Source organism: Puma concolor, chromosome B2, assembly GCF_028749965.1.
Source record: "Puma concolor isolate L17-30 chromosome B2, mPumCon1.1.hap2, whole genome shotgun sequence".
NCBI lineage: Eukaryota > Metazoa > Chordata > Mammalia > Carnivora > Felidae > Puma > Puma concolor.
In genome coordinates this window covers 64,277,108-64,292,157 of record NC_141671.1, presented here as the reverse complement: position 1 = coordinate 64,292,157, position 15,050 = coordinate 64,277,108, and the positions used below count along the sequence as shown (strand labels likewise).

General features: G+C 38.7%; 1 protein-coding gene across 1 annotated transcript in view; it reads right to left on the bottom strand.

Moving 5' to 3' along the window:
• The window catches only part of COL19A1 (collagen type XIX alpha 1 chain), a 349,065-nt gene extending 334,648 nt beyond the window's left edge, over positions 1-14,417 (bottom strand). The window contains exons 1-2 of the mRNA XM_086707174.1: positions 14,255-14,417; positions 806-932 (exon numbers count right to left, since the gene is read on the bottom strand). Coding sequence (XP_086563300.1) covers positions 806-896 — 91 coding nt within the window. The 5' untranslated portion in view covers positions 897-932; positions 14,255-14,417. The remainder of the gene's footprint in view (positions 1-805; positions 933-14,254) is intronic.
• Positions 14,418-15,050: the final 633 nt, after the last annotated feature.

Below are 15,050 nucleotides of genomic sequence, written 5' to 3'. Positions count from 1 at the left end.
AAATAGTAGGCACAGTGAGACTCATAGTTTCAGAATGCATCATCATATGTGACCACCGTCAGAATACATTATATGTGATCCTTTGCGTAGGAGAGTTGAAGTGTCTCTTTGCTTAGCAAATGGCTTCTCTAGTGTGTCTAGTTTGACTTAAAAGTACATCTAAATCAGTAGTTTATACATACTCAAATTTCAAGAAAAGTTTTCCAAATTAGGCATGTAATTATTTTTAAAAATCAGAGATGAGAGTAAATGTTTCAAACTGCCTTCAAGCCCTTTGGAAATATTTGTGAAGTTGATAATTTAATAACTGCAAATAAATATCTATTTAGTGCTAAGTGCTCTAACAACTGTTCATCTTTTGTACATTTCATCTGAGATACTATAAAACTTACTTAAACTACATTTCCTTTTATATCTCCTAGTTTTCACTTTTCCCTAATTAAGATTAGACACGTCCCTGGTTAATCCTAATTAGTGATAGACATATGTACTTCTAACTTATGACAAGGGGTAAAAGAAGAAAAGTACATGCAGAGAATCACACACATATATTTATATTTGTAAATATCAATGAAAGGAAGGAAAGGCTATTTAGACTAATATAATATGGGAAAATGAGGTGATTTTAGATATTCTCAATGTGCAAAATTAAAGGTCAATGGGAAAAAAGAATGAATTTATTTTGTACTTGTAGATTTAATCTATGGCCTCCTTAACCCCAACAATTTACTTCGATGAGTTTTAAAAATAACTTGAAGACTATAAATAACATTTGGTGACTGGACAAAAGAGGTGGCCTGGATACCTGACTTGTCCCTGACCGTCACGGAAGTGGAAGCAGGAAGCAGAAGCATTGCCATCCAGAGCCAAAGTTTCCAAGAGCCAGCATGCCTCATTGTGCCTCGAAACCATGTGAACAAGTGGCTGCAGGTCTGCAACAAAACAAAATACTGGAATTGAGCTTACAATTCCTTTCATCATTATCTCTAGAAAATCCTCATAACCAAAGAGAACACAATAGATTTTTACACTACATAGAATTATATAATTGGATATATGATTATATATGTAGTTATACATAATTTATCAATATACACCTTAGTGTGTATGAAAAAGTTCCAAAAATATTTTCAGATTACTTCCTAATTATCAATGTCCACACATCCTCTTATAACTTAAATTTTCTCTTCTTTTCATGTGTTTTTTAAAGCTATACCACTTTAAAATGATTTTATGTATGCAATTTAGAAATATAGACATATATATATACACACATATATATATACACACACACATATATGCATACACATATATATGTGTGTGTGTATATATATGTATATATATATAAATGTATATATATATATTTCTAAATCCTGGTAAAATACACCTAACATAAAATCTAAAATCTTCATACTTTTAGGTAGAATTAAGTACCTTCATATTATTGTGTAATCATCACTATCATCCATAATTTCTCATCTTGCAAAACTGAGACTCTATAACTGTTGAACATTAACTCCCCATTTCTCCCTCCCCAATCCTTGGCAACTACCACTCTACTTTCTGACTCTATGAATTTGATTACTCTAGGTAACTCATATAAGTGGAATCATACAGTATTTATCCTTTTGTGACTTCATTTCATTTAGCATAATATCCTTAAAGTTCATTCATGTTGAAGCATATGCCAGAATTTCCTTCCTTTTTATTTTAATTTTTTAAGTTTATTTATTTATTTTGAGAGAGAGAGAGAGAGAGAGGGAGGGAGAGAGAGAGAGAGTGAGAGAATCCCAAGCAAGCTCTGCTCAGCATGGAGCCAATGCAGACTAGATCCCACAACAGTAAGATCATGACCTGAGCTGATATCAAGAGTCCAGTGGCTAACAGACAGCCACCCAGGAGACCCCAAAATTCCTTCCTTTTTTAAAGCTGAATAATATTGCACTGTATATATATACCATGTTTTGTTTATCCAGTCATCCACTGATGTATACTTGGGTTGCTCCTGCCTTTTGGCTAATGTGAATAATGTTACTATGAACATGAATGTACAAATATCTGTCCAAACCCTGCTGTCAATTCTTTTAGGTACATACCCAGAAACGGGATTGCTGGATCATATGGTAATTCTATTTTTAATTTTCTTAAGAACCAACATACTGTTTGCCATACCAGCTACACCATTTTATATTCCCACAAACAATGCACAACAGTTCCAAATTCTCTCCATCCTCATCAACCTTATTATTATTTTTTTAATAGCAACCATCCTAATGGGTATGAGAGGGTATCTCATTATGTTTTTGATTTTCATTTCCCTAAGGATTAGTGATGTTGAAGGTCTTTTCATATGCTTATTTCCATTTGTATATCTTCTCTGGAGAAATGCCTATTAAATCCTTTCCCCATTTTATAATCTGGCTATTGTTGAATTGTAGGAGTTCTTTATATACTCTGGATATTAGTCCCTTTCAGACATATGATTTGCCCATATTTTCCTCCTTGTTGTGGGTTACGTCTTCACTCTCTTGATTGTGTCCTTTGCTACAAAGAAATTTACTTTTATGTCATCCAATTTACCTATTGTTCTTGTCACCTGTTCTTTTGGTGTCATCTACAATGGATTTATATTTTTACAATATAATCTTATTATTCACAATTCTATCTTCTCTTCTATACATTAGTGTTACACATTTTGTCTTAACTGATGTTACATTTTCTATAAACATAACTATGTTGTTACTGGGAGGAATAATCACTGCTACTGGAGTGATTACTATACATACATGTGAAAAGCAATCTTTCCTTATGTTTAAAGAAAAGAATGGATATATATAATTCCTGCCTGAGCCTACCACTGGCATCATATTTAACATTAATGTGTTATCATCCATAACCATTTGTTTTTCTAAATATAGACTACTAATTTATAGGTATTATAGTAAAAGATTTAGTAAACAGAATCCCTAATATGGAAAACTTAAATATTATTCAAATTAATTTTTATAGTGAAATAACATGAAAATAAACTGTAAGTAAAAATATAATGGCTCCTTCAGTGTATTTAACAATTGCAGTATTATTAGAATAGCTATTCTAAGACTTCTAAATATGCAAATAATATTGAATCATTTATTTTCCATCATTTAAATTTTATTCAAGAGTCAAATCTAAAGGAATCCATCACACCAATGTCTAAATGTTGTCAGTACACACTCTAGAAAAAAACTAAAGTTATCATCTTTGGTATTCTGCATGTGCCAAATACTCTAAGATCAGCACTTTAAAATTAATTCAAGATTTTAGATATTTCTGGATGAATAGCTAGAAGTAGCAATTGCAACACTAAAATCGTGTGTGGTTCTAAATATCAAACAGCTGGTTTTATGCCTTATTTCTTTTAAACTCTTTCATCTAGATATAGTCTTAATCCTCATATGACTTTGCAAACTTATCCTATTATTTCAGTTAGTAGTTGTTAAAGCAATTAATTCTATTTCAAATAAATGAACTCAAAAATATTGATTTAATTATCACAGATCCTTGATTTTTTTATTTTTAACCACGAATTTTTTTTATCTTCTAGACATTTTTGTCACTTAAAGGGATTTCAATTACTAACACATAGACAAGAATAAAAGAATTTTTACACTATTATAGTCATTAAATATTCAATAAAAAATTACCATGCAAATAGTCTTCAGGTACATATGAATTAAATCATAAAATTTTACCAAATATTTAAGCAGGAATTATCACTGACCTTTCATTTAAAAAAAATTTCAAAGAATAGACCAAGAGAACACAGGTAAATCATTAAGGCAGCAAAATTATTACAATATACTCAACAATGATATTGTAAGAAAGAGAAAATTACTGGCAAATCTCTTTTGAACACAGATGTGAAACTGTCAACAAAATTTTAGTACAGTAGAGGAAAACCTCAACAAAACAAAAAGGCAACCTACTGAAAGGGAGAAGATATTTGAAATGATATATCTGATAAGGAGTTAATATCCAAAATATATAAAGAACTTATACAAGTCAACACCAAAAAAAAAAAAAAAAAAAAAAACCCATAATTAAAAAATGGGCAGAGGACTTGAATAGACATTTTTCCTAAATGACTTCTATTAGTTGATAAATTAGCAGTGTAGTATAGACATTAAAACCATGGCTTAGGTCTGGGCTTTGCCACTTATAAACAAGTTATGTAATCTCACTAAGCCTTCCTTTATTTACCTGAAAACTGATAACAACACTAGCAATAAACTGGGGAAAGTATAGTAGAGGTCCTTGAACATATTAAGTATTCATACAAATTACCTACTATTATAAGTGTTTGCTCTACATATTCATAAATAATAATAAAAATTGGGGGTGCCTGGATGGCTCAGTTAGTTAAGTGTCTGACTCTTGATTTCAGCTCAGGCCATGATCTCAGGGTCCTGAGATCAAGCCCTGTGTCAGGCTCTGCACTGAGGGGGGAATCTGCTCCAGATTCTCTCTCTCTCCCTCTCTCTGTGCCCCTCCTCCGCTTATGCATGTGTGCACTCTTTCTCATAAATAAATAAATAAATAAATAAAATAATTAGTAAAAGTTTAGTTATCTCCTCAGCCTGAGGTTGATAGTGATATTTGGACAATGGGAAAATGTCAAAGCACCCATAAATTTATGTTCATTGAAGCTTTGGTCCCTCTTACAGCAACAAAGACCCAGAGAGCTATATAGCCACATGTATATTAACTCAATCTTGAGGTCTCCCAACTGGTTCCTTGAGTCACTTAGAGGTTCATAGCACTTAGCTTCAATCTCATTTATGCAAAACGCTTGAAGAATAAGATGTTATGTTTAGTTGACTAAATGTCCTAGTTATTGATGAATTGCCATTCCACCCTCTAATGAAATGCCTTTCACCAAGTTCAGCAAGAACTTGAGAGAATTCTTTGTTCTCCCCATTTAATTCAAATGTTGGTGGTACTTCCTATAGCTGACTACTCCCTCCTTGAAATCTTCAGTCTCATTGGTCATCCCGGCCCTCACACTCTCTGGGATTTCTCTCTAAATCCCTTCTCAAATCTTTTTGCTACCTGATATCTTAATCCTGGGATCTGTGGGCCTTCCCCACCTTGTCTTTATAATGTCTCTTGAGGTGATCTCACCATCTCTTGGCTTTAAACAGTACCTGTCAGATGAATCTAAAATTTGTATCCCCAATCCAGTCTTCTCTGAACATTAGACTGTAGCCAGCTGCCTATTCTATATTTCCTCTTAGATGGTGCACAAGACACCTGTAATTTAATATGCCCAAGTTAAGTGCTTGATTCTCTACCACAACTTACTCTTCTCATGCTCTTCCCAGTCTCAATTAGTGCCCATCAAAATGCTCAAACCAGGAACTCAAGCATCACGCTGATGCTTCTGTCTTCCTTATCACCATCTCCCACATCCAAACAATCAGCAAGTCATATCAGTATTACCCCATACCCATCTCAAATCCATCCACTGCCCTCCATTCTTCTGCCATAATCCTAATTCAGGTTACCCTGGTGTAGATTCCTCAACAACTTCCTAACTCATTTCCCCTCAAATCTGCTATCAGCTTCTGACCATATTCACTCACTACATAGCACAGGAGAGCTTTTCTTAAAATAAAAATTGAATCACATCACTCCCCTGCTTTAACCCTTTAAATGGTTTCCCATTGTACTTTACATGTAATCCAAAAGCCTTTCTATGGCCTTCTAGGCCCTGAGTACTTTAGCTCCTACTCTCCTCTCCAGCTTCACTTGGTACTCTCCTCTTCACTGATATCCTATCCCTCAAATTCCCATGTTCTTTCCAACCTCAGGACTTTTGTGCATGCTGTTTCCTCAACCTGGATCACACTGGGTCCTGTTCATCCTACACCTCTCAATGTAAATGTTACTGGGTGGAAGAGCTCTTACCTGACAGGTAAGTGTCCTTGCCCCATTATTCTCTAGCTCAGACAATTCTGTCTGTGGACATATGTTTATTGCCCCCACTCAACTCTACTCTCCCTTGAAGGCAGAGACTATGTCTGTCTTGTCCATCACCTTATCCTCAGCAGCTAGCATAGTATCTGTGAAAGTAGGGGCTCAATAAACATTCTTTGAATTAAAATAAGTAACAGACTGCCAATTTCCAAATCTTAAGATATAGAAAAACATACTTATCTTTAAATCTGTAGTGATGATAATTTAATCTTTTATAATTCATCAAGCATTGTAAGATCTTATAATATTTCAAGGATCATTACCATGAACATAATATCTACTCGTACATTTAATTCTTAATTTTTCTCTTTTTAAGCTTTTTATTTTAATTCCAGTACAGTTAACATACAGGGTTATATTAGTTTCAGGTGTACATCTCTTTGTACATTTAAAACATATTTACTATTTGAGGTTTTTATTGTTTTGATCCTGATTAAGTACAGATATACTCCCCTCCACTAGGAACATTTTTTTTCCCACTAGGAACATTTGAAAGAAAAAAAAAAACTTGATAAAGGTCTCAAAATAAATCCTTGTATATGTTAAAACAAAACACCTTTTCCAGATCCTTAACCTCTGCTTCAGGCAGTTGCAGGGTGGGAAAAACCTCCCTTAGGGTCTTTCTGGACCTCTCCGCCAGATCCTTCTCACTGTCCCCAGATCCCTCAGGCTACTTCTTGCTGCTCTGGACCCACCTCCAGTGCCCTCCAGGAATTCTCAATTCTGGGCTTTGTCCACAATCTCCTCCATCATCAAAACTTCCCAATTTTCTATTTTGTCCCCTCAGCTAGATGACCATCAAGATAGTTTGATAAATTTATACAAGCCAATGTTGTCACAATTTAACTTATTGCTCTTCTTAGGTAAGATTTAAATGTTAACACAGACCTTCAATGCTGTCCCAATGGACTGCCCAACGAAGAGCCTCAGAATAATATATGTGGATATGGATGTTACTAAAGGCCTCAAATCACTTTTTTCAAAACTTGTTCAAAGATGGCTCATGATACATTTTAAGAAGGATGTGGGGAATATTGGTTACACATGTTCTCATTTTCTGAAGCACAATTTCTTTTATATGTGTATTTTTTGAGAGGCAGGCATGTCTCTTCCTAACACTATCGCATTATAGGACAAGAGATGCACATATCATATGTCTAAATATATGAAAGTTAAAAAATAAAGCTAATAAGACTAAGAATAAATATGTTTTTTCCTTTTATCTTGGCAAGTATACCTTCACAAAGACTTGAAAGCCCAAGTCAAGTTTGGAATTGAATACAGCAGGCTACAAGGGATTAACTAGACTCTGGCCTGGACCAAAGCTCTTCCCTCACTTTTTCCCATTCTTGGCTTGGTCTGCACCATGAGGGGCCTCACCTACATGTATGAGAAGACACCAATAAGTCTAAGCTCTGTCCATAACACCTGCAAGCAGTCACTCCTTGATACCTGCTTGGGCCTAAGAGTGTTCCCACCAGTGACTTGGTTTGCCCCTGGAAAGACGAATCCAAGGAAGAGGTCTGCCAGGTCTTATAAGAGGACTAAGGGTCCTTTGGTCAAGGAATTTCAGGATCTTGGGTTCCCAGAGCCTCAACTAGCAGCTTGAGCTTTGTGTGGATGGGTCCCCTTATATCTGTGGACTCCTAACCCTGAGAGCAGAAGCACATCCAGAGCAAGGCCACATAAGGGCCTTCCAAAATGTAAGGCCCAGAACAGGGACCTTGTTGTCTGGGCCTAAGGAGAGTACAGAAGACAAGTACCAGGCCCTCATTCTACAGATATGAAACATTAAAGCTCATAGAGAAGATCCCAGAGCCTGAGATACAAGTCCAGCTCTTCTTCACTAAGAAGCCAGTGCTGTTACACCATGATGTTTACTATCAGGATGTGGGATAGACCTTTAACTTCCTTATATACTTCCTTTAAATTTGTAGCTATTCTTTATCAAGATGCTAGCGAGATCCTGGGGTTGCCTGGGTGGCTCAGTTGGCTGAACAACCGACTCTTGGTTTTAGCTCAGGTCATGATCTCAAGGTTCATGAGTCCAAGGCCCACATCAGGCTCCCCACTGGTGGTGTGGAGCCTGCCTGGGATTTTCTCTCTCCCTCTCTCTCTGCCCCTGCCCTGATCGCTCTGTCTTTCAAAATAAGTAAATAAACTTAAAAAAAAAAAAAAAAAGCTATCCAGATCCGGGCTGTAGTTCTTTCCCAGCACTACAAAGTACCAAAGTTCTAAGTGTGAGTATTCCAGTACTGCCAGTCTTGAGCAGACAACAGTGCTGAGGAGCCGATGAACCATCTAAAATCATCCAGATAGCCCTATTTATAACCTATTTCCCAATGCTATGACAACAAAGAGATAAAGACCAACTGAAGGTCTGGCTATGACCTCTACTTCTAACCCATTATTCTCACCATCCTTGCCCAAGTGGAATAGTTTTGATACTGGTTGGCATAAGGCAATTTAAAAAGGAGTCACTGTCCTTTAAATTTCCATTATTCAGCTCTTGAAACCCTGTAAGGCAACTATGACACTGAAAATATTTTAATTAGGACATGAATTTTTTTATTCCTTATATATTTTTGAGAGAGAGAGAGAGAGAGAGAGAGAGAGAGAGAGAGAGAATGGAAGCAGGGCAGTGGCACAGAGAAGGGGACAGAGGATCCAAAGTGGGCTCTGTGCTGCTCAAACTCTTGAACTGCACGATCATGATCCCAGCTGAAGTTGGACGCTCAATCAACTAAATCACCCAGGTCCTCTAGGAGATGGATTTTTAAAAATTCTTTGTCAATCTAGATTAATGTACACAGAGCATAGAAAAGACAGAAAAGAGCAGTGGAAAACCTTAATCTTTCATTCCATCCATACAATGAGATTCCTACTATGTGCCACAGGGGATATAGTAGTCACTGGGGATACAGCAGTGAGCCAAATAGGGGAAGTCCCTGGTGTCACTCTGGTAAGGGAGACCAAAAATAAACAAACATACACATCATCTTTGAAAGACAGACACTAGGAACTAAAGGAAAGCAGAGTAAATAGGATGATGAAATAATAGGCTTGCTAGATAAGATGGTCAGGGGCTTCTCAGAACAAACTTTTGAGTAAACCAAACCAAATCTGCCTACAGAACATGAATCATTTTATAATGCTCATTCTGCATCTTTGAAATTTGGTATTAGGGAAAGAGTCTGAGTGTTAGAGTTAAGACATAAATAGAAAATAACACGGAAAAGACAAGTGAAAGAAGAAAAAGGAGAAAATAGAAAAGAGTACTGATTCACTTTATGTAGGCTGTTAAATGAGCAACACATTTCAACTTTTAAAAAAGTAAGTTTGATTTGTTACATGACTAAACCCATGTTCTCAGAGCATTCATTACAAAGAGTAATGCTGTGTGACTAGGTAGGGGTTTGATTCTTAAATCAAACTTCTTGACTACCTTCAAATATGCCTGTACATAACTCCAAGAAAATCTGGCCATAGTGTTGTGAAGTCACAGATCTTTTAAATAAGCAAAAAAAAAAAAAAAACCAAAAAAAAAAAAACCAAACAAACAAACAAAAAACAGGTGTTAACACATCTGTTTTTACCAATCTTTAGAATCTATCTTTAGTGAAGCTAGAGCAGAGTCTATCAACTATTAGAGAAAACCAGCTGAAAAGACATGCCTATAGAGTTAAATTCCAAGCCAATAATAGGACAAAAAAATCTCAACATCTTAGGACTAGATTTAGCATTATTTCATAATTTCATCAATAATGAAATTGAAGCTGGTGTGCAGAAGTCGGATGCAGCTTAGGCAAGGTTTCTGCCCTTATTACAATCTACAGAAAGCTCTTGACCTTTATATTTTAATTACAGGCATCCTTTTTACCTTAATAATCTGAGTTAGACATTTCAAAATCCACTTTAATTCATTCTTTACCCCTCCCATATCAAATCTCTATCAAGTCTATCAAATCTACTTTTACAAAGTTCCTTTGAATCCATACCAACTTATTCATCCTCACAAAAACTGATTTACTTAACGTCCTTACCATTTCTCATCTGTAAAAGTGCAGGAGACCCCAAACTAGATTCCTCTGTTTCAGTCTCGTTCCCCTTGATTTTATATCCCTACTGCTCAAGACTTCTATTTCCATGACAGATCTAATCACTTCAGTGCTCTGCTTTTTTGAAGTCTCCTGGTGGTTTTTCATTGGCTATTCCTAAGGGAACCACTCAAGACTCTCTCACCATTAGTGGAGTCCTCAACTCATCTGACCAGTCTCATGGCCTGCTACCTCCTTCCAAACAAACTCCACTCCATAAAACCCTTCACGATTACCCCACATGTGCCAGGCTTCTGCACATGCAGTTTTGGCTGTTGGGATATCTTTCCGTTCTCTTTCCACCTGGTGATCATTTACTCTGCCTTCCACATGCAATTCAAATACCATGTCTTCTATGAAGTCTGCAGGAACCATCACAGAGTTCATTTATTCACTGTCTTGCAATCTAATAGAGTTCAGTTCCCACCTCTGCTTCAGCACAGTCTAAACTGCACTTTAATAACTTATGTACATTCCGTCCCCCCTCCATACTGAATATCTTACAGAAAAAAAAGTGTCTTATCATTCGTGTTTTGCTCAAACATTAAATTATGTTTTAACACTAGCATTTAGTAGGTATTCGATCAATTTGTAGGAACACAGTCTAAGGCAATATGTTTCCAAAATTAAACAAATGAAAGGTTCAACCTGTTAAGTAATATATGCAGATATGGACTTAACATTTACAGAAAGATAGGAGGTGAAGAATTACAGACCAATATAGAAAAAAATTACTAAAAGAAAGCTCAGTGAACATAAGTTCAGTTATTTAATGAGACGCACAAAACATACTATTACTGAATTTCTCTTCCTTCACAGAAAATATATTCCCTGGTTCTTAATGTTTATAATCCTCTAAAGCTGATCAACTCTACCACATTTTCTCAAAATTCTGTGTTATTTCTCCTGTCACTTCAAAACTAGCACCTACTTCCAGAGGGTCTCCAAACTCAGGTCCCCTTTAAACATGCTTAACTGATTCTCATCATCCTCAACAACTTGTTTGGTTAATTGATACACTTCCCTGAAATATCATTGTCTCCATCAACTTTTTTTGATACCATTCTCAACTTCCACCATTATGAGTGACCTACATTTTTTTGGATATCAATTCTTTAGCTCTGTTTCCACAGATATATCTATATCAACGATCCAATGACACTTAAAATTTTAAATTAACATATATATTTCCTTATCTATCCAGTTTTCCTAATTTTTCCATCTGAAGGGCTCTATGACCTAATAATCTTACAATCTCATAATTCCTTTTGATTGTTTTCAAAGAGGTATCAGAGACCCTTTGGGCCTCACAAATATCCTAGTATTCTACTGGCATTCACCCTCTTTCTATCAATTTCCAAATTTAATACGCAACTTCCTCATCTGATTATATCACTACTGGCCTACAAAATAACACCCCAAAGAGCCCCTTGCCTCTCAGCCTCTCCTTTCCAGTCTCTCCCTGGCAAGTGTTATCTGCTCTCCTCATCTCCGGTTTCATTCCAGCTTGGATTCTCTGTCTTACCAGGCACATGACTGCTCACTCCCACCTCTAAGCCTTCACACATGCCATTCCTTCTGGCTGGAATGCCCTCTCTCTTGCTCTCTTCTGCTAAGCCTCTTTATTCTCTGCCTCTTTAAGATATATGACTTTAATACAGCCTGCCCTGAATAATCCAACTCCAATCCCATTCATTCTCTTTTTTCCAAGATCCTTTCCAGGTTATATATTAGCATCTCTCTCTAGTCCTACTAATTTTTCATTTTCCACTTGAATTTGTAATTATGATGCCACTTAGCCTCACAACTGTGGTTTCTATCTCCATATCTTCTCTTGCCTCTAAAACCATCCACTGTCTGTACCCACTGGGCATTTCTACCTGCTCCAAAAAAATGAACTACAATTTCAGCGAGAGAGATTAAACTGAAAGACCATAAAGTAGATAGAAATTTTCCATTTCTGGAGAATACCATGGGCTTCCTTCTGTTTTAGATGGTTTCCTTGGATGACAATGATTCAGATACAGAGATAATGTCCCAACTGTGATAATAATGACATTTGCTTTTCTTTCACCTTTTTGCTTTTTCTCTGGCCTTTTCATATCAGGTTCAGGCTCGCTCTGCTGCTCTATCACCACACCTCCACCCTCCTTTCCCAGGAAACCCAACTTAGATTCCTTACCAGTTTGAGAGCTCAGGCCAGACAAAACCTCATGGAAGCACCTGCCAGTCACTTTCTCCATTTTCTATCCCCTAGAGAGAGAATGAATTTTTCCACCCCTGGCGATTGCCTCCTTCTTTTCCATCCTGAAGACATATTCCCAGTCAAAGAACCATGTCAAGCCTCCTCAGGAAGAGATTTTAGGTACGTGTGCACCATCTGAACAACTAAACATCTCAGTTTCTCCTTGGCAGGCACATACCAAAAACCTCTACTTGAGTCCCACTACAGCTCTCTCCTCACACACCAGTAAGGAGATGCTGAGAGACCACACGTTTGATAAAGTGGTGTGTTTCTTTGTTTGTTTGTTTGTTTGTTTGTTTGTTTGTTTTAATCTCTTTAAAAAACGGCAGTGCTGCTTGGTTTGGATTGAGAATAGCAAGCGCCATTGCTCTCTCACTTTTTGTTGGGGTAGGGGTAGGGAGAGATGTTGGAGTGGTTTTATTTCATTCCCTCCATTATCAAGCACATATAAATTCCTCCTGAGCGTCCCAACCATCCTCCCACCTTGTTTCTCCTCAGATTTCTCCTCCAAGCAGAAGACGGGACCAATCAGTCTTGCAACTGTGGATGCATCGAGGCAGCACAAGTATTTCCTTTACCCTTGCACTCCCCAACCTCAAGCTGGGGCTCACCATCACTCACTGCTGCAATTCCTGGATGGTTCCATTAAAACTCTGCGCATTCTCGGGTTCTGGGTTCTCCTCTTTTTGATCCCCAGGCCACTGTCCCCTGAGGCTAGCAGTGAGTTCTGGTACCCTGTCCCTCTCCATCTCCCCACCTCTCCCAGCCTCTGGGGCTCCTGCAACCTGGCCAGCCCACCACCGACCCGCCTGCTCCCTCCCTCCCTCCCTCCCTCCCCCTTCCCGGGACAGGTTTCGCTTACGCGCCCGCCTGCTCAGAATGAGCTAGCGTGCCCGGCGGCCGAGGCGCGCTTGGTTCCGGGCCAACAAACTTCTTCGGGACCCTGCAGTGCCCTAGCGGGCTGCGCGGCGCCGCCTCCCTCCTCACGGCCGCGGTGGCGTCGGCGCCGGCGCGCTGACGGCGGTGGCGGCTGGATCTCGCAGCTAAGGCGGCGGAGGTGGGGGCCGCGTTCTCCGAGTGCCGGGACCTGGACGTTCCCGCGGCGGTGGCGGCGGCGGCAGGGACGGCGAGGACGGCGAGGACGGCGGGGACGGCGGCGGCGCTCGGTCGGGCCGCGCTGCGCATGCTGCAGGGTAATGAAGGAGCAGCGCCGGACGCCTGGAGGCTGACCGGGGCTGGGGGAGGCCCTAGTCCCGGGGTCCCCGCCCGCGCAGCCCCTGGAAGCAGCACTTGGGAGAAATACCCGCATGTCAGAATAAGTAACCCCGGGCCCGAGAGCTAGGCGCCGGAACCTCGCGTCTGCCAGTTTACACCCCTTAACTGTCTCCTGGTTTCCAGTGGGTAACGTCTCTAGACGTAGACCAAAAAAATACGATCTAACGGCATGAATTTCTATTGAGTTTATTTGTTTTGTGCATTTAACCCCATGGATATGTTCTTCTGTCTTTGATGTCTGTTCTCACCCGCATCAGCGGTGCTGGTAGCTCTCCTTTACAAACACTCGTAGCCAGAAAAATCACCTAGAACTAAAGTATAACGCATAAAGCCTGCATTATGTGAACATCTGAGCACAAACTACATCATATATAGCATATTAAAGTGGCCGTAACGTTCCAAACGTTTTTGGTCCCGTCGTTAAGCCACCTATGGGAATGCGTAATTGCAGGTGTGCATTATTTATCCACCAAAACATATTTACATGTGTAGCACAGTTTTTACATTTTCTTGAAAAGCAGATGCACGCAAATGACCAGAGACACGAGCAGATGACATAGAACCGGCATGTGTGCGAGAGATCAAGGGAAACGGCCGGTGGCAAAGCTGCGCAGCTTACCTTGAATGTGTGTTTGAGCCCCTCAGAGGCGCAGTGGAGTCAGGCCAGGGCTGCCGCACCGCCGAGGAGTGGCCCGAGTGAGCTCCCTGCGAGTGGGGAAGGGGGACGCATCTCTGCCCTTATTAGTCTCTCCCAGTGTGACCCTCCCACTCGACGAGGACGAGGACTCCGCAAGACAGGACTCCGCCAACTCATGCACAGGTTTTCCTTAATTACAACAATGTCGCCTTAGAGCTAGGAATAATGACTTCCAGGTTTTTGTTTTATTAGCAGTTTCACAGAATGACTATTGGAGGCAGGTGCTTAGAGTTTCTCACTTTGATTATGAAATGTCTTCAAAGTATTGTGTGTGGCATACATTCACAGGTAATAATTGGCTTCTTAATAGTTGAGCTAAAAAAAGATCATTTGTGTATCATTTTTCACTTTTATGTCAGTTTATTTAAAGTTAATCAAGAGAGTCTGTCTGCCTTCTAATCATGTTCATGTGTACAGGTTTGTGTGGTATGGTTTGTCTCAGAGTTCATAAAAGTATTTTGTGATTTTAAATATTATGTCTTTCTGTGGATTGGTGCTATAAATCCTGGGTTTTGAACTCTTTGGGATCTCTTTGTACATGTGAAGGTAACATTTTTCTGCAGATCTCTGTGTAGGTATTTGTGGGTGTGTGGAGAGTTCCATATCTATCTATCTATCTATCTATCTATCTATCTATCTATGTGTGTGTATATATATATATATGTATATATATATATATATATATTTGGGTATATATACTAGGTATACATGTATATTT